This window comes from Xiphias gladius, chromosome 14, assembly GCF_016859285.1.
Source record: "Xiphias gladius isolate SHS-SW01 ecotype Sanya breed wild chromosome 14, ASM1685928v1, whole genome shotgun sequence".
Taxonomy (NCBI): domain Eukaryota; kingdom Metazoa; phylum Chordata; class Actinopteri; order Istiophoriformes; family Xiphiidae; genus Xiphias; species Xiphias gladius.
Genome location: NC_053413.1, coordinates 7,881,938 through 7,902,401, shown reverse-complemented (window position 1 = coordinate 7,902,401; position 20,464 = coordinate 7,881,938). Strand labels below are relative to the sequence as shown.

The 20,464-nt window shown below is 43.9% G+C and overlaps 3 protein-coding genes across 3 annotated transcripts; all 3 read right to left on the bottom strand.

Moving 5' to 3' along the window:
* Positions 1-117: 117 nt before the first annotated feature.
* Positions 118-2,776, bottom strand: si:ch73-71c20.5 (DUF4748 domain-containing protein). The gene is made up of 3 exons (XM_040143700.1): positions 2,661-2,776; positions 2,119-2,380; positions 118-665 (listed from the first exon to the last, which is right to left on the bottom strand). The coding sequence occupies exons 1-3, from the start codon at positions 2,701-2,703 to the stop codon at positions 494-496; spliced, it is 477 nt and encodes a 158-aa protein (XP_039999634.1). The 5' UTR covers positions 2,704-2,776; the 3' UTR covers positions 118-493.
* Positions 2,777-2,855: 79 nt separating this feature from the next.
* mcm6 (minichromosome maintenance complex component 6) lies at positions 2,856-10,324 on the bottom strand. The gene is made up of 18 exons (XM_040144719.1): positions 10,061-10,324; positions 9,764-9,910; positions 9,439-9,549; positions 9,115-9,202; positions 8,794-8,955; positions 8,504-8,669; positions 8,252-8,400; positions 7,929-8,079; positions 7,684-7,825; positions 7,243-7,384; positions 7,054-7,161; positions 6,600-6,755; positions 6,253-6,381; positions 5,980-6,144; positions 5,530-5,659; positions 5,180-5,386; positions 3,541-3,680; positions 2,856-3,427 (listed from the first exon to the last, which is right to left on the bottom strand). Exons 1-18 carry the CDS (start codon positions 10,156-10,158, stop codon positions 3,317-3,319), a joined length of 2,502 nt encoding a protein of 833 aa, XP_040000653.1. The 5' UTR covers positions 10,159-10,324; the 3' UTR covers positions 2,856-3,316.
* Positions 10,325-16,740: 6,416 nt separating this feature from the next.
* On the bottom strand, positions 16,741-18,388 carry LOC120799117 (C-X-C chemokine receptor type 4-like). Its single transcript, XM_040144027.1, has 4 exons — positions 18,359-18,388; positions 18,036-18,244; positions 17,629-17,912; positions 16,741-17,478 (listed from the first exon to the last, which is right to left on the bottom strand). Exons 1-4 carry the CDS (start codon positions 18,371-18,373, stop codon positions 16,883-16,885), a joined length of 1,104 nt encoding a protein of 367 aa, XP_039999961.1. The 5' UTR covers positions 18,374-18,388; the 3' UTR covers positions 16,741-16,882.
* Between the last annotated feature and the right edge of the window lie 2,076 nt (positions 18,389-20,464).

Here is a 20,464-nt window from a genome sequence, read left to right as displayed (position 1 = left end):
TGCTTCATATGCAGGTGTACCACTCACAATTTTTATATATATATATATATATATATACATATACATATATACACACACACACACACACACACACACACATATATAAGAATTCATTAATAAATATACATTTTCATTTATTTCCTCTATTCTCTTCATAAAACATCAGCATGACGGCCGGTAAATATGCGGTCATTCTCCAGATTTAATGAAGTGGTCACATTTAACACTGAGCCATCTATGTTCATGAGTAAGCAACAAAAACTGTCCTGATTAAAGGCTTTGTCACAGACATGTCCCTTCCCAGATTTCCTGCATCAACCTATAGATGAAATAGTTGCCCAGTTCTGAATGTCAAAGAGTCTTTGGATGTTTTAAAGTTAAGCTCATAAAGTTGACATCTCCTCTGTCTTCACTCTTTGGCATGAGTGCAGGAATCACCGTCTCAGTAGTTAGATTCAGGATATGTACAAATCAACACAGCCAACCGTGAACATTATTGGTCCAGGTTAACATCCTCTCCATGATGGCGGTAGCGGCTGCCTTCATATTCTCCCTCGTTTGAGCTTTTCATCCTCTGTCGAATCTTCAGCTGCTTCAGTCGGTTTTTGTCCACTGCTCTCTTGGCCAGGATGAAGCTGATGATACCTACGGGGAGGCCAATCATCCTGGACAGAGGCATAGAGATAGACAAATATTTTGCTCATCAAGTAACATAGATCCATGAGTTTGCAGGAACTGTCAACATCATCTGGTATGGAGGGAGCAAACTCAGTGGGAATGAAAGTATTGTTTTAGCTGTGTTGATCCAACTTTATGGTCACTTTGGAGGCTGTAACTCGTGGTGCTGTTCTTGTATTTTGTTATACAGAGAGGTGTTTCTAATATTTTGTGTGCCGTTTTGTGGATTGGTTAGTGCCGTCGTATTAGACTACATTAGTTTTAGTTAGGACTGTGTACTGCACTGGCCACTGAGTATCCTCAGGCTTGAGCATTCCTTTCAGCTACTATATTTCCAATTGATCGTTGGAACAGGAATATAAACACCTGCATTGTCTTTATGTCAGCCAGGCATAATATTAGCTGTCAGGTTCTGTTTACCAGCTGTCAATGCAGACACCAGTACTTAATAAAGAATCAGAATGGTAAGAATGCAGTATTTAGTGAGAAGATAAACCAGCAACAACCCATTGTGCTTTAGGATGGGGTTATGCCTAAGCTTCAAATAATCAACACTGAAGTTCCTTTCAATTAAATAATCATGTCAAAAACAGAAGCAATTACCATATTTGGATTTTACTCTCAACATCAAACTTTTTTCAGTACAGCTACTCCAACCAGGCTAAACTCTGGCTAGCATGTGTAATTTTCATGAAGCGCAGGGCAAATTGTTCCTCATGTATAAGGAAAATCTGCCAATATTTGGAACAAACCTCAATTAAAACCATATTGTCTCGTGAAAAACAGTGTAGAGCCCTAAGTGACGCAGAGTTTGGGGCCAAAACTAAAGAAAATCTGTGTACACAGTTACATTCAGAACCAGGCAGGTTTAATGATTTCTCTGAAAAGGACATATTTTGTTAAGTGATTTATATGGGATGGAAGACAAAGTCAGCGTCATGTTTTATTGCTCATTATAGGATGAGTTAAGGGCTACAGTGTATAGCAAAATGTGCATATCTGATGACTTAAATGGTAATTTAAGAAGGGATCCTTTCTTGCGGCAGATTTTCTGTAGAGCGTGTGACAGGAGACAAAGTTCATTGTTTGCAATGATGTAAGACGTTATTCTCTTGTCTGACAAACGTTTCACCACCACTACAGTATTTCAGATGTCCATGTGGGCTAGGATCTTTTTTTTGGGTGTGTGTGAATGACACAATCAATAACATGAAAAAATTAATAAATAAGTGATACTGCTATTACTGATGCTGCCACCAGTACTGCTACTGCATGTGCTACATCAACTACTACAACAAGTGTTAGTACTGCACAAAACAAAACAAAAATCAATCTAATGTACTAATTTCCACAGGTGTTGTTTTTGTGGCGTTTTAGCTCTTTGGGTATCATTTGTAGTTATATTAGACCCTCGGGATGTACAAGAGAGAAGAGACTCACCAGGCGTAGCCAATCTTCATCATGGGGTTCCTCGCCTTTTTTCTGGGGATATACTCCGGACCTTCAGGTTCCTCCTCCTCCCCGGGTCTCCCGTCGTCTGCGCCGGTGCTCCTCTCGGGCTCTGTCCTGGAGCTGGACACGGAGGCGGCAGGGGAGACATGTAGCGGACGACAGCGGGCCGCGGGCAGCCGCGAACACTGACACAGTGTCGGGGTTCGGCCGCTCCGCGTGAGGAGCCACCGGCCGGGAACAAGGTGTGCACCTAGGGGGAGGGGAAAGCCTTTCATGCTTCAGTGATAAGACGTGTGTCCCCTCTGCGGCCATTTTATTATGAGGGCTGAGTCTTCATACGTCTCATAAAAAACAAGTAAAAGTCACCTGTGCTGTTAAAGAAAAAAAACTAATTACGAACACTACATGACGTTATTTACACAAATGACTCTGCCACAGCCTTTGTCAAAGGTAATGTAAATGTTAATTAGACTAAGCCCTCGGGAGCAACCTCTTACAGAGCGTATAACGTTGATGCATTTGTGTTTTACCTTTCAGCGCCGTCCTGGATGCGCTCACGTAACACGCCGCCATGATTGTTGAGTAAGCTCAGTGGCGCTTGCGCAGTAACATTTTCGTCAAAAACTGCTGCCACCTAGTGGACAATATTAATGTGGCACTTCTGTGAAAGGCAGGGAATGGCTATAACAGTCCAATGGACAAAGCAAAGCAGGCTTATGTTTTTTCAACAACATTTTATTTATGTAACTAACATTTCCATTCACTTCATCTCACAATTTTACAAAAAAGGCATAACTTGAAACCATGGAGGTAAACTGCAGTGTATGCCTCTAATATACATATATTACGTTAAAAAACAGCAATTACACAATTCAGGGCAGGTCACTTAACTCTGAGTCAAACAAACAGAAGCCAGCAAACAACTGGAAGAAAGAGAGCAGCATATTTACAGATGTCAGTTTGACTAAGAAAACGCCAGTTTTTTCTTAAAGAGCTCCAGAATCTATTCTTTTTACAGTAGGGATAATAAACTCAAAAAACAAGTCTAACAGCATCCCCAATGCTACTATTATGTATGGGTTACATGTGAGAATTCAAATTCAACACCTTGAACATCAACTTTATTGTTGAGGTTTAATATCAAAAGTCATGGAAGCTGCGAGAGTGGAAAAACAAAACACAGAGTTTAATCGTCCAGGATGTAGTTGGGGTTGACGACCAGAACGCCCTCTTCTTCCGAGCTCTCAGACTCGGAGCCCTTCAGCCCCGCCTGAGACAGCTCGATAAGGATGTGGTCCTGGGGAAACAGACGCACAATGTTAGTCGTGCCCTAACGTGGCTTCAAGTGAATCACCTTTGTCTGCTAGTTACAGAAAATAGCAGCTGTGTTATTGCAGAAGGTGGACTCACATAGTGCACCAGCCTGTGGATGACCTTCTCTATCAGCCCCTTCTTAATGATGAGCTCCTCCTCAGAGTCGATATCGGACTCGATCTCCTTCAGATACCAGTTCACCACTGCACTTTTCTTCAGCTCCTCCTCTTCCTCAGCTGCAGATAACAGTGAAAACGTGAGATTTTAAAAAAAGGACAATCATAAAGCAGATAAATTAGGAATGCAGTCAGTAGGAAGGAAAACACTTCTTACCCTCCTCTGCTCTGCGCAGATGCAGGACAAGCAGGTTAGAGAGGCGTCTGTACTCAGTGAAAGACAGGCGGAGAGACGGTTTGGGCTGGCTGCCAGGCTCAGCGTGGCCGTTCACACCATTGGCATGGCCATTAATTCCATTAACGTCGCCATTAATACCATCAACATGGCCGTTCACACCATTCACTCCATTTGGGACGTTGTTTCCTGCAAGCACAAGTTTGCATTAGGTGATTTGTTTTCATTACAGATACAAACTACCTGTGTAGTGTAGAAATGTCATGTCTGTGCATGTGCGCGTACGTTTGTACATTTGTCTCCAGGAGAGTGTGTTTACTGTGTGACAGTACCTTCCTCCTCCTGCTGCTGCTGCTCCTCCTCCAGTTCATCCTCCTGCTCCAGGTTGATGTCGGGCGTCTCCACTCTGATGATGGATTTGTTCAGAAGACGGAAGGCTTCCTTCACATGTTTGGGCTGGACCTGGAAACATACAGAGGAATGACAATGGTCACCATTCTGTATCACGTGATATGGAGTAGTTACATTAGTCAGAATTATTTCACTGTCTCATCAAAATATTACTTTTTCTTTTTGTAGAAGGAGTTGTTGTTAGAACACATTTCAAGCAAAATATACGGTTCGTTTTCTGATAGTGACAAGTTATAACAGCTGATTTGCAGATGTGTTACGTTTCGTCCTGTATCCCCTGTGTCAAACTTTTATTTTCTAACAATATGTGCCAGAGTCCCTGTGCAGCTTCTGTGCTCTGTTGCTGAACGGTAAATTATTTTTGTACACACCTCGTCACAGCAGTGCATACGCGCCATGGCCTCCGACAGCCGGATCATGCTCTCCAGCTGTCGCACCGTTATCCTCCAGGCAGACTTGGACACACCGCCAGAGCTGTCACGCTGACGGAGACGCTTGTACTGCTCGACAATGAACTCTTCCGATTCGTTTGAGATCTTCAGACGCACAGCGTGCAAAGGTTAATATAAAAACGCAAGTGTAAGAATAGTGAAACCTAATTTAACAGTGTGAAAGCAGGTAAGAACTCAAGACCACAGACCCACCTTGGGTTTGAACTGCCTGGCAAAGAGCAGATATCTGCGGATCTCATCCAGAGAATACAGTCTGTCCACTGACTCCTCCACACGGGAGTGCAAGTCTACGATACGCCTGGCGATGGCGTAGTCTGTCACCTAAGATACACACGCAGATGGACACACAGTATTAGACTAGATCAGAAATTGGTTTGTTACAGCATTACAAAACAGGATGCAAGAAATAGGGATATAGCTAAGAATATAGCACATGGGAAAAAAAAAAAAAGACCAAAAAAGGACAATCATAAAGCAGATAAATTAGGAATGCAGTCAGTAGGAAGGAAAACACTTCTTACCCTCCTCTGCTCTGCGCAGATGCAGGACAAGCAGGTTAGAGAGGCGTCTGTACTCAGTGAAAGACAGGCGGAGAGACGGTTTGGGCTGGCTGCCAGGCTCAGCGTGGCCGTTCACACCATTGGCATGGCCATTAATTCCATTAACGTCGCCATTAATACCATCAACATGGCCGTTCACACCATTCACTCCATTTGGGACGTTGTTTCCTGCAAGCACAAGTTTGCATTAGGTGATTTGTTTTCATTACAGATACAAACTACTGGTGTAGTGTAGAAATGTCATGTCTGTGCATGTGCGCGTACGTTTGTACATTTGTCTCCAGGAGAGTGTGTTTACTGTGTGACAGTACCTTCCTCCTCCTGCTGCTGCTGCTCCTCCTCCAGTTCATCCTCCTGCTCCAGGTTGATGTCGGGCGTCTCCACTCTGATGATGGATTTGTTCAGAAGACGGAAGGCTTCCTTCACATGTTTGGGCTGGACCTGGAAACATACAGAGGAATGACAATGGTCACCATTCTGTATCACGTGATATGGAGTAGTTACATTAGTCAGAATTATTTCACTGTCTCATCAAAATATTACTTTTTCTTTTTGTAGAAGGAGTTGTTGTTAGAACACATTTCAAGCAAAATATACGGTTCGTTTTCTGATAGTGACAAGTTATAACAGCTGATTTGCAGATGTGTTACGTTTCGTCCTGTATCCCCTGTGTCAAACTTTTATTTTCTAACAATATGTGCCAGAGTCCCTGTGCAGCTTCTGTGCTCTGTTGCTGAACGGTAAATTATTTTTGTACACACCTCGTCACAGCAGTGCATACGCGCCATGGCCTCCGACAGCCGGATCATGCTCTCCAGCTGTCGCACCGTTATCCTCCAGGCAGACTTGGACACACCGCCAGAGCTGTCACGCTGACGGAGACGCTTGTACTGCTCGACAATGAACTCTTCCGATTCGTTTGAGATCTTCAGACGCACAGCGTGCAAAGGTTAATATAAAAACGCAAGTGTAAGAATAGTGAAACCTAATTTAACAGTGTGAAAGCAGGTAAGAACTCAAGACCACAGACCCACCTTGGGTTTGAACTGCCTGGCAAAGAGCAGATATCTGCGGATCTCATCCAGAGAATACAGTCTGTCCACTGACTCCTCCACACGGGAGTGCAAGTCTACGATACGCCTGGCGATGGCGTAGTCTGTCACCTAAGATACACACGCAGATGGACACACAGTATTAGACTAGATCAGAAATTGGTTTGTTACAGCATTACAAAACAGGATGCAAGAAATAGGGATATAGCTAAGAATATAGCACATGGGAAAAAAAAAAAAAAGACCAAAAAGCTGAACATAGAAGAAAAATCCAAGAATGTGATATAACAAATAATTGTATAAACAAATGCACAGACTATGGCCCATACCTCATTACAGTCGTCCACCAGGATGAAGAAGAGGTCGAAGCGGCTCATGATGGGGGCGGTCAGGTTGACGTTCTGTTTCAGACTCTTGCTGCGGTCGTAGCGCCCGCCGACGGGGTTGGCAGCAGCCAGGATGGATGTGCGAGCATTTAGGGTGGCCTGGAGGAGACAGAGACGGGTTCAGGTTATTCTACTGCAGAGATGGCTGAAAGGCCTCCTGGGTAGTAGAAGCGTTTGGTTTAGAACAGTGTAACTTTAAATGGACTGTTTTAGTTGTGTATGGCATATGTGCCATGTCTTGTCTTTCACAGGCATTATGAATGAGGTGATGAAAAATTTACTAGAAAACACAGAGAAAGCCTTTAATTTTAACCTCAGAATTCTTTCGCCATTTACTTGAGCCTTGTGGTGACCTGGTCAACCGTCAAGCTGCCCGAGGCTGACGTGACTCTGTTACCTTGACTCCAGCCTTGGTGATGCTGATGGTCTGCTGCTCCATGGCTTCATGGATGGCCACCTGGTCCTTGATGTCCATCTTGTCAAATTCATCAATGCAACATACACCCTGAAAGCAAATATGGCCGTTAATACCAGCAAATACACTTAATAAAGTCCTTCACTGCCATTTATAGCTAGTAACACTCACGTTGTCAGCCAGCATCAGAGCTCCGGCCTCGATGACGAACTCGCTGGACTCCTCATCTCGGACCACGGCGGCTGTCAGACCCGCGGCACTGCTGGCTTTGCCGCTGGTGTACACTGCTCTGGGACTGAACTCCTCCACGTGCCTGTACACACACACACACACACACACACACACACACTTATATATTACAACTAACAGCTATCCACAGGAGTAGATACATTCAGTTCTATATTTTGTAGCTATTATCAACAATGTGACAGGGGACGGGACATTAACTACACAGTACCCACTGACAATAATACCCTTTACAGACCTATAAAACAGAATAAATCATCACACATTCATTTGTATTTACCACAGTGGATAGATTACAGTCTAATTTAAATGTTTGTTGTTTGGAAGTGTGAACTTGTAAGTAAGCTGTTTGCTCGTGCTACGTACTTGAGGAACTGGCTCTTGGCAGTACTCGGGTCTCCCACAATGCAGACGTTGATGTCTCCTCTCAGCGAAGTCCCCTCCATGGTCGTCTTGGGAACGCCTCCGAACAGCATCAGCAGGATGCCGCGCTTCACCTCGTCATTGCCTGCAAAATCCCAATCACTGTCAACATTTCAAATGAAAATCCGCAGCTTTGTCACGCTTGGGTACAGTACCTCTGAAGGTTGGACACAGGTTCAAGCACTGACCGTGGATGGTGGGGAAGAGGCTGGTGCACAGGTTGTGGTACAGGTTCTTGTCCTGGCTCATCTCGAACACTTTCTCCCACTCCTTCTCGGTCATCTGGCTCTTGATGCTTTCTGCAGTCTGCTCCTCCTCCCGCAGCTCCTTTCCTCCAAACTACAATAAAGAAGACGGGCATTTGAAACTGAACACCAGGCATGTTTGGAGCTTATTTGCTTCTTTGGTTTGTTATCGGTTGGAACAACGATGTACAAATAACTACCGTTAAAACGTTTTGCATTCTTTTATGGAAATGCATGCATGTTATTTGTGTGTGTGTGTCTCTTACTCGTGGGTTAGTCGGGGCCACGTTGCAGGCCAGAAAGGCCAGTCTGTATGACAGCTCTCTGACTCCCAGAGCTTTCAGTCCTCTCAAACCCTCAGTCTCGAAGCCCTGGGGCCCTCCAGCTGAACGGGTACTGGTCTCTGCTCGCACACCTGAAGGAAGAACACCCATACAGTCATGAGGTGTCCAAAAAATCCAGAAACAATTAACACGATTTGTCCAAGCACTTTTTTTTGGGGGGGTCAAAAATCATACCAGGAGTGCTGAGCTGAGAGACATCCGGCACGACGATGAGGGTCCCGGTGAAGTCACAGCGGTCTCCAGCCTGAGCCGTCTCCACAGCCTCGGCCCTCAAGACGATCTCCAGCGAGCGTGGGATTGAGCCACGGGGCAGCTCCGCCTGCGTCTCCTGGATACGCACCTGAACGCAGTGAACACAGGGTTAAACTCGGTCACAAAACTACAGGGCCTACTGCTTTCATCCGTACACTTTCTCCCTATTTATGCACAGACAGACACACACACGCATCCTGTCGCGCACATACCTTCTGGAAGTCGATGAACTTGGATTTGTGTGTGTCCAGGTGGAAGCGGGAGCGGTTGTTGCAGACAGGGTTTCTGCAGATGGTTGGTGGGGAGTACTTGAACTGCTGTGGGACGTCTTTGATCAGGGCCTGGCAGTCCATGCACAGGAAGGTGCCGCTCGCCTGAGAGCACCGAGAAGTCATTTTAACCAGCAGGCTATAACACACAAGCTCAACATTAGCGTATTTATGCTCCACAGCTCGGAATCTGTGTTTGCACATTGCATGCTTGTTGCTACCTAGCACCACTAATCATTCATGTGCACCTTTGCGGTACCTTACCAGCTCAGGGTGCACGGGGTGTGTTCTCACCACCTGACCGCTGATCCTCACCAGGGAGCCGATACGCATGGACGACAGCTCCCGGATTCTAGATTACACGCAGGAAAACGGTCACATTTGATTTTTTTCACCTAGCTTTGCTCCTTTAACAGATTCGTTTTAGTTTGATAAGAAAAGAAAATTGTAAACTTATATGTTTTCTACTGGGGCTACTACAGTATGTGACTACACAGTATGCGCCAACAGAGAGATTAACTGGAAACACTGTGCACAGGGATTTACGCGAAAACCTGCAGCAGATTCAAGCCCGTTTCTGTTTCTTACTTGTGTCTGGTGGGAAGATCCTCGATGGCAACATAGAACTCTTTGTTGAGAGGAACATTCCCATGATCCCGAGCAAAGTTGCGCACTGCCCGACAGAGGAAGGGATACACTCTGAAAACAGAGAAACCTTCACGTTAATCCACAGGCGAACTCAAGCTGGTTTTTTACTCTCCAGTAAAGACAGTGTAATACGTGAGCGCACTCATAAATTAGAACACCGGCTTTATTAATGGGGCCTGACTGCGGTGGAAGTGGTACCCCTGACGGCACTGGGATTAGAGATCAAACTGAGGCTCCGGGGCAATGGTTCATGTGGGGAACTCACCTGTAGTACTCCTCCTGGATGGTGGTAGCCAGCTCCTGGTTGAAGCCCTCCAGGTCTGTGAAGCTCACCAGCAGGGTGTTCCTCTCGGGCCTGATCAGCTCCTCGGCCTCGCGGACATACTTCACCTCCCCATCCCCGGTCTGAAATCTGCACAAGGGGCACATGCAGACGAGAAATGATGAAATATCACGATCGAGAGCCGATCGACACAGCACCGGATCCTCGCGGCCACTGAAAAAGACTGTAAAACGAAGAGGCAAGTACACAATGAAGCCTGCTGCTGGCCGACTGACTTACTCCTCCAAGAAAGCCTGGAATAACTTCTGGCACTTTTCAGCCAACTCGTCTTTCACCATCTCCCCGGCATTCTCCGCGGTCGCTGTAGCAACATCCATGCTCAGATACCGTCAAACTGCAACAAGAGATTCAGAAGCCGCCGCTAAACGCACAGATCCGCTCCGCAGGCACAGAGACGCCACGCCGCAGTCCCCACAACAGAGCCACACTTTCGCGCGAAAACACAGACCACGTGACGCTTGGCGCGCCGCAGCCGGCCAATCGGTGATGCCAAGCAAAGGTTCGCCGGCTTGTAGCCAATCAAAGGGTGGACGTGTGGACTGACGCAAAGTCCTTCTCCCTTTTTCCCGCGGCTCGCTTCCTGCTTCAAACTTCAATAAAGTTTAGGGAAAAAATAGTTCATCACGTCTGCCTTATTAAGTCCCTCCCTCACTAACTATTAGTAAAACAGCATTGAAGGGTTATTTTTATGTGTTTTTATATATTATCTTGTTGAGACTAAAAGAAAGCGGCTCGTGGTGCTTATTAAACTCAGGTGCTTGTACTAAACAGAGGTGTTATTCTGCAAAGAATGAACCCAAAGATATATGGTTGTCTATATGTGAAAAATAACCCCTTATATGGAGGCGGCATGACAGTTTGAGAAACTGTCCTTGGGTGCTGTGGTTTGTCTTGTCTTTTTCTACAGATAAGTCGTTAAATGAAGAGAGTCAATCATGTCCAGAGTGAAATATCCGTACGAGGGAGGCACATAGCTGAGGAGTGACGGAGGTCTCAGCCAATAAGAAGATGACCGTGCCGACAATGTTATTTACTATGTTTAGACTTAATATCTGCTGGACCAGGGAGAGAATAGTCACTCAGACTTGGTGAACTGATGTGAATGCTGTATGCTCGTCAGGGATGTATAGTCTGGTCCAGAGCTCTTTAAGCAACCTCAATCTTTAAGACACTGCTGTATTTTAATAAATAGATGTGAATTGAACCTTTTGCGTCCTGCATACTTCACTAAACGAATGCGCGAGTCCTGATGTTTTGAAGGATTGACTCAACAGCATTAAGAGACTTGGATGTTACTGGTGTTATTGGTAGTACCCGTAATCACCAGTAATCCGTAGTACGTATGAACATTGTTTTAGTATATATTTCATGTAGTCTTGTAGTCCCTCACTGTGACCACTGGAGGGCAGTGTACAGTCGTGATTCCATGCATTAACTCCCATCTCCACCAGCGGCAAGACAGACGCAATGCTAGACAAACACAGCATACATGTACCCCATTGGATCCTTGCTGAGAGTTTGGGGTTACAAATTCCTTTGTCAGTTCAGCCTGAAACAAAGGTACACTTGGAAAAGTCAGTTAAGATAATACATTGATGTAGACACCCAGGCGGTGCAGGGAAAAAATTATTCATCCACCCTTGCAGGGTCCTTAGGCAGAGGTGTTGGGTGGGAAGCCAGTGAGGGATCATGTCTGTCTTGGAGTTAGCCAGTCTTACTGGCTGGTCTGTATACAGCCTCCTTCTCTTATACTATCATGGTGGTCATTAATCTAAACATCCTAAGGGAACTTTTCAATGGCCCCTACAGCGTCATCCATTTCTCTGCCATTAGTATGCTTCAGGAAGTTGTAAATATGATTGAGACTTTTTTTTGTTGTGTTGAGTTTAGAAACAGCGGATATGTTTTTACATACATGAGAGTGTTTGGAACACACTGGCCATAAGGACAGCACAGCAAACGTCAGTGCTGCAGCAGAGATTTGAGACATTTCTGGAAAAGCACCACTAAACAAGTAGTGTAGTGACTTTGAATGACCACGGGGGGGGGGATGCACCACAGTAATATAGTTGTGGATATAATACCTGTAATCACCAGGGCCATTTGTAAATCACAGTACTCATTTATGTGCTATATCAATTAGAAAATTGAATCGGTTGATCAGTTGAAAAAAAGTGACACATCAATAGATACATGATAGTGAAACTATAATGTAGTTGTAAAGAGATGAAGTATTTGTTAACTATAACTCCTCCTGTGAAGGATCCATAACTGGTGTATAAACATTGATGATAATTAATACTGACAATATAGTTGTTAATATATTTAAAATGTCCTCTTATTTGATCTGGTCTTGAAATATAAAGTCTTTGTTTAGTATATATATTTATTATACATTATATTTATGCATAAAGTATTTATTTATTTATTTATGAATATCGTTTCTTTCCCAGTAACAACTGAGAACATTCTCATCCCCTGATAAAGGCCATGAGATACAGCTGAAAGCACCGAGAGAAATCTTGTAAGTGGACCTTGACTTGAGAATTTTTTGTGAAAATGCCATTTCCATGGTTATGAAGGAACCTTCCAGTTCAGCTCAGTAAGAAAGAGATCCCGTCTGTTTAGGAGCAGTTGGCAGCCATAGTGCAGCCTACTCTTGTTCTGAGGCCATTGCCTTGCTCAAGGAGGAGGATCTCAAGTTGGAGGATTTCTAAAATGTATGTCTATTAGTATAGGTGCACCCAAGGGACAGCCATGCACCCCAGGGAGAGCCATGCAGAATATTAAAGGGGCCTCCAAACTGCACACAGAAATGTCCCAAGGACCATCTGTAAGGTCAAACACAGATTTCTACTCTATTATTCCTTTAATGTCTATTTCTGTTCCCACATCATTCTCACGTCTCGACCAGCTGAGGTCAATACAAACACTCCTGGCAGGCTATTGGTTTCACCTGTCACATTGTATTAATCCACCAGGAACAAAGCAGGAAGTTATTGCAGGCCATTTAGATGCAGCCCAGTCTTTCTCTCCTTTTATATTTCTCCTTTTGTCTTGACCTCTGGTTTTCCCACGATTGTTCAGCAGCAGGAAGCTCAGCCTGAATATGAAGAGGGAACCTGTACATCTGTAGCCAAACACACACACACACACACACACACACACGAACATACGAACACACACACACACACACACACACACACACACACACACACACACACACACACACACACACACACACACACACACACACACACACACACACACACACACACACACACACATTCATACATATGCACCACAAGAGCATCAGTGCCTTATAGGTTGGCAAGGAGTAATGAAGTAGAAGTATATGCAGCATTAAAGTACCTGAAAATACTTATTTAAGTGTAGTTAGGTTCCACTACTGGTAGGACCTTACTGCTGCTACTACCAGTCATAATACATATGTCTACACAGACACATACAGTGGGTAGGTACAAATCAAACATAGTCTGTAGTAACACTTTTTTCATCTTTTTTCTCATCATCGTGGTGTAATCATGCAGCTGGCACCAAACTGGCTTGTGCAGAGAGATCAAAATTCTGATGGTGTCAGATCTGTGGCAACAGGTGAAAAACAAAACAATGGGAACAAACAGTTGTAAGAGCAGCAGGATATAGAAGAGAAGAGGGGAGAGATGGTTTTAAAAGAGTTGTTTCCTGGTTTATTTGTATTCATATGGTGACACATTTTCTTTGTTTTTGCGGTTTACTCAAGCACACTCGACCTAAAATGAAACTGTGACTGTGGTTAAAATGCTGGCATTCAAGTTCATGGGTGTTCACATCCATAATGGGTGAACAGAGCAGGACTTACGGCCCTTTTTATACACAGACCCCCAATTATAGGACAAGCAGCAACTTAGTAGGCAGACCTCAGCCAAGCTAAGCAGGTGTTTCACTTGCTGAAAACCAGAAACAAGCAGGAAGTAAAAACTGAGCGGTACGGACCTGTCCAAGCAACACCAGGGAGGACATAGTGTTTGCTGACGTCTGTGGGTCATAGATTTTAGACAGAATTAATTGCAAACTATTGGAACCAAACTTTGAACATAGAGCCTTATCTGAAGTTTTTGTTAACCTCTCCAGTTATTTTATGTTACCCCAAAATGTGCCCACACTGTCTAATAATGCAGGTGTAAACACTCCCAGATAAATCTGAAGGGTAGCACTTAACCTTCACTGTAAAACAAATTTAATTAAAATGCTTGAGTAAGAAGATGAAAAAGAAACATTTCACTGTGCTAACACTTGTAGTTCTCCAATGTCTTTGGTTTACTGCACAGACATGCTAATGGAAAATGATCTGTTAAATTCTCCTGTAAAAAGTTCAACTTGCTAACATCCTGATTTCTTGCTTTATTTATTTCACTACAAAACATCTTATTTAACGAGATGTAGATGCATAAAACCACTGAACTGGCTCAGAAGGTTTAACCATCTTGCATAATGTCTGGTTAACACACTTCTTAGCAGTCTACAACCATGCTAGCAGCTCTGCGAGGCTGAATTTTAGGACAGTACTGCTTGGAACCAAACGCCAAGAACAGCATGCTAACATGTCAACAATGAACATGCTAACATGATATTTGGCAGGTGTAATGTTTACCATGTTCATCCTCTTAGTTTAGCATTTTAGCATGCTAACATTTGCTAATTAGCACTAAACACAAAGTAAAGCTGAAGTCAATGTCATTAGTTTTGAACGTATAAACCAAACTTTTGGTCAAATTGAAATTTTAACCTGATGATGGCACTAGATGAAAATGAAGGGCTCACAAACGTTATTACAGTTCTTTAGGGGAACATGAATGTCTGCATCTGTACCAAACTTAATGGCAATCCCTCCAATAGTAGAGAAGTTTCACTTAAAACCACAAATGGTGGCGCTAGAGTCAGGAAATTTCCAAAGTCATAGGATTCAGCCTCTGGGGACCTTGAACATCTGCACAAATGTTTGTGCCAATGCATCTAATAGCTGTTTGAATATTTCACTCTGGATCAAAATGGTGGACTGACCAACCACCAGATAAAGGAAACAGAACAATTTATTTGGTCTTGTCTTTCTGGTCTTTCCTAGCCATTTACTGTATATTTTCAGGTTTAGTGTTTTGTATTAGTAAGAACAAGACAAAGGGTGTAAGGTTTGCTAAAACACGTTTAAGTGAGACTCGAAACTTGAAAAAAAAAAAGAAAAATCTATAATTGGGTCATGATATGTTATTTGTATCCTGCATATAAGCTAACAATATCCCAATTTTTAATACTGCACCGATCTACTGTATGTTTGCACATCACCATTGTACCTGCTTACTGCTGAAGCTGGATAAAAGTGGCCTTCAGTGTCTCCCTAATGCTGTTAAACTGATTTACTTCATTGCAACTCTCTGTGTTGGTGAGTGCAGAGCTGCTCGGGTGTTTGATTGTTTTAGCTGCTTGTTTTTCCTAAAATGAGCTGCAGGAAGTCTTTCCTGTTTTGGATACACTATGAATAGAAGAGAATTCCGTCTGTGTGTGCGTGCACGTGAAGGAAAGAGAGAGAGAGAGAGAGAGAGAGAGAAACATACGAACAGGTAACAGGTAAGTTTTTATTCTACAGATTTCCCTACCACATTTCTATATATAATTACACATAAGCACGTGACAGAATAAAATTACTGCGATGCACACAGTAAGTTACGCTGTAACAGAGTCAACCCTTCATTGTGGCCTTGAGTTAGTGTATTCTTCCTTTTCATCTCTCTCACAGCTCTCCTCTTCATCCTCCTCGTCTCTGCCCCAGGAAACTGGACACAGTAAACTTCCAGCTTCTGTTTCTCTCACTTCCAAGTGGAAGTAAGTATGTGGGAAGCACTTTGTGCGTGTGTGTGCGCGCGCGTGTGTGTGTGTGTGTGTGTGTGTGTGTGTGTGTGTGTGTGTGTGTGTGTGTGTGTGTGTGTGTGTGTGTCCATTAAAGTACTGGAAAAATCAACCTCCTAACCCCCTCATGCTCCCTTCTCTCTCACGTAAAAGAAGCAAACTGTTTAGGTGATCTAATAAATCTAACCTGCAAAACATTGACACAAACACATCCACACTCAGCCTCAGTCACACACTTACGTGTGTATCTGACTCACACACGTTAGTTAGTGTGTGAGTCAGATACACCTGGCTATCACACGTCACATTTTTTAAAAGTTTCATTTTTTCGGACAAACTTCGTAGTGTTCATGTTCCGAATCAATAAATTCAGATGGAATATGGCTCAGTGATTATGAATCAGTACAAAGGGAGACAAACTGATGATCGACTAGAGACTAGAAGCACACATTCCACTACCAACTGATTTCAACAATTTTTCCCTTAAAACCTGTATCTGTGAATCACCGCCTCTGCCCCCAGACACATCAAACATGAATTAAAACTGTAGTATTTCCGAAGCTATCATCATATCAGGACTTGGAAAATGTTGGGAGTTGGTGGCTGGCAATTAAACCATGTGTGAGACCATTTGATTAAGGCTTGTTGTTCTTCCGAACCCACCTTTCCTGTCCCTTTTCAGTGTGTTTTCTGTGATAAAGCTGAAATGCCACTCATTGCCTTGGTTGATCAAAGACTGAATTATTAGTGTAATTTGGGTTTTATTGATATCTATCTGAGAATGAATGATGAGGGGCGGGAAGTGTGGCTGTGGTTGAGAGATTAACATGCAAGCCAGAAATTAAGATTGTTTCACTTAGGAAGCAAGAAACATAGTTCATAATAAAAGCCACTTTCACAAATATGGGCTGTTTTCCCGTTTTATTACAAACATGTACAAAATAATACAAGCACAGCAGCAATGAAAACCTTTTTTAAAGCACTATTTACAAGAGAAAACCCCACAACGAGGGAGAAGACAAGTCATGGTCCAGCAGACTGCTCCTTACTTTCTCAGATACTTTGTGTAAACTTCCTCACAAACACACATGCATACAGTATATACAGTACACACACACCCAACAGCACGCGTCAACACTAGCTGGAGTGTAAACTGGAGGACTCGGACTCTGTGGTCGTGGAAGCCCCAGCTCTTCTTCTTGGTAATATCTTCAAACTTGAGGCCCGGCTCAGAGTGAGGGCTCTGCGGGCCGAACTCTTGAACCCGGCCCCCAGGAAGGCATAAAGCAGCGGGTTAAGGCAGCAGTGTGCGTATGCCATGGGCTCAGCCACTGCCAGCCACACATCTAGAAAAGCCTCCAGGTTGCAGCTGCGGGGCAGGACCTCCAGGCGCAGCAGAGTGTCCACAGAGATGCCCACGCCGTAGGGCAGCCAGCACACGAAGAAGCAGAGCACCAATGCGATGGTGGTCCTGACAGCTCGCCGCTTCTGCCTCTGGCCCCCTAATGGGCCCCGGGTCAGCCTGTTGACAATGACACAGTAACACACCAGAAGGACCAGGCCGGGGATCACCAGACCCACCAGGACAAGCTGGAGGTGAAAGACTGCAACCCAGAGAAGAGCATTGTCTGCTGGGTAGAATCGCTGGCACAGGGTGGCCCCCTCTCCTCCCTCCTGAGTCCTGGCAAATATTAAGTCGGGCACTGCCAGCAGGCCAGCAGGCAACCAGGCACCTGAGGGAGGAAGAGATAAAAAGACATAAGGGACTGTGGGAGTAAGAAAAGAAGAGAAGAGAAGAGAAGAGAAGAGAAGAGAAGAGAAGAGAAGAGAAGAGAAGAGAATTGACTTAGTGAGATAAGGTCTATCAATCTTTTGACACTCACCTACATACACCAATCTGTGAGCCAGCAGCTGCCTCAGCCCACCGGTGTTGGTATCTGTGGCTCGGACTACTGCCAGGTAGCGGTCCAGGCTGATGAATGCCAGGATCAGCACGCTGCCGTACAGGTTGACTGTGTAAATAACATGCACACCAATGCAGGCGGCCGCCCCGAAGCGCCAGTCAGACAGGGCTGCATCCACGGCCCAGAAAGGCAGCGCCAGAACAAAGAGGAGATCAGCAGCTGAGAGATGGAGGCGATAAAGGTCTGTGAGGCTGCACTTTGACCTGGAGAGGAACACAAGAGCACAAATGCAATTAGCCAATTGCCAACCTTTCAAGGCCACAAATGCCAAGAAATGAATCGAAGTCAAAACTTATCGACCACCAACCCTCCACCCATCCGCTCACCTGCGCTGGCAGCCCAACACGATGACAACCAGGCCATTTCCAGTGATGCCCAGGATGAAGATGAGAGCATAGACCACCGGCAAGAAGACCTGCTGAAGCTCAGTGGTCATCACATGTTCCACCTCACAGGGCTCCTCCAGATCCGCCCCTACCTCACCAGATCCAGAACCTGAGCCTGTGTCATTTAAGTCATAGTCAAAGAGGATGTGCTGTAGACGAAAAGATAAATGATGATGATTAAGGGCACAGAGTGAAGCAAAAGGCAACCACAATGCATCCTGAATTTAAATAAAAGCTACCATGCTTGGCTAGATTAACCCTACCTCATAGTATGACATGATGGAGACAGTCCCTCTCCTTCCTCAGCGGAGTGAAGTTGAGCTTTCTGTCTAGAGGGGTTATATAGCTGTGTTCATGCTCCTCCCTAAACACTCCAACACATCTGTGTTCCTGCTGAAATGTTTTTCCTGTTTTCGAGGTGTCAGGTGCTGACAGTGGTTCTATCACAGGATACTCTGCTGTGTGTGCGTGTGTGTGGGTGACTGCTTGAATTGTTTTGGCCGTGAGACCTCTGGTTTATGATAATTAGGACCTAATGGCGAAGGAAAGGAATGCCGACGAGAAACCCACAATATGTAATATGTCTGTGTGTGTGCGTGGGTTGACAATATCTCTCCAAACTCCATGCTCTGATCAATCAGGACAAGCAGCAAATTTTCAGCTCTCAATGGAGTGTGAACATACTTGTACTATTTACGTCACTCTTATATGATTCAAGCGAGCATGAGAACAGGAACATGCATGAGAGGGCGACACCGAGACGCAGGGAGAAGAGAAGGAGCATGATGTTCTACAAGGGAACAGATGATTATCAGCCCTCCGTCTGATCTTTCACTGTCAATGAACCTTGAATGTGTGTTTGTGGGTGTTTTCAGTGCATCACCTTTCTGTCATGTCTCAACACTGATGTGATCGAGAGCACATCCCTCTGGAGTCTCACACTATGGACCCTGTGGTGTGCCACTGGAATAATAATAGACTTACAGTCTTCAATTATTAGTTAATAAATTGACCAATTAAAAAAAGTGAATATAAATTGATTGAAATTTAAAGGATGCGTTGAAAAACTCTAAGTAAAAAAGTAATTCGATTTGCCAATTAATTCTATTTCTCTATTCTCTCTTGAATGAATGAATGATAATTTATCTTGAAACAAAGTGACAAAAATTCATTTTAAAACTTCTATTTCTTGTTAATCCACGTCCTAAAGTGTCAGTTTATCAAGTTCCATCTCAAAAGTGTTTCCTGCTTAAACATTTCAAGTTTCCTCCTCACATTAAAGCAACAAGCAAATGCATGATGGAATATGATAAGCAGACACATTGAAAGGAGCAACAGAAAGTTGCTTTTAAAATGATGTGATTCCAATTTAAAAGTCAATTATTATTTCGTCAGCTCATTTCAATTTTATTTTAATAATTGAATTAAAAGTTCGATTATAATCAATGCATTAATCGATTATAAGTAAACTCCATATCCCACATCCTTGTGCTTAATGTTGAGTCAGCAGTGCGCAGACACATTTCCTGGTTCTGCAGAAGCAGTTTCGACTGTAAATCCCCATCCTCTCCCAATACAATGAAGGGTTGACTCTGTTACTAATCCCACAAGTAAACAGCAACCCCCCTGCAAAAAAAAAAACAGTCAAACTTTCAAGACCTCAGTCCCTTATCTCTTTCATTTTCCCCACCCTTCCTCCACATTCACTGGTATCAGCACAAAAATCTCAGAAATAACATTGCTCTGTTAAATTCCTCAAATCTGGAACACTGACTGATGTACAAAAAAATGACCGAGTTCTGGTTTATCCTCAGCAACACTGTCCAGATAAGTCTGTAAACTCGCTTCTCGGAACAGGCGTCTGAACTGGTCTTTATTAGCCAACATTTTGACATTTCATACCAGGGAACTCACAGGTTTACGTTATTACATTAATTGCATTGCTGCATTGTATGTGGATGTACCAGTTCCAGGTCCATACTGGCTCACCAGGTCACCAAATAATCATTAATGTTACTAATCACATCTCTTTTTCCCTGTGGACAGATCAAAATGTCTGCTAATGAGGAACAGCGGCCTGTATGAGTACAGTGCTGACTACTGTACCAGCCCATTACATTGGCCATACGATTGGTAGTCCAGCATCTTTTGCACTCTTGCACTATTTGTAACCCTCTAAATGTGCTCCGTGTGTGTGTGTGTGTCTGTGCGCTTTCTGTACAGATATTCTTGGCATTGTGTGTCAACATGGTGAGAACTAAAGGAAATCAGAATCAAATTCCTTGTATGCTTCACGCTGAAGATAAAAATTTGATTGTGATTATGAAAAGAAGTGGCGCCACCATGTGGGCTCTTAGAGAAAGGGTCCA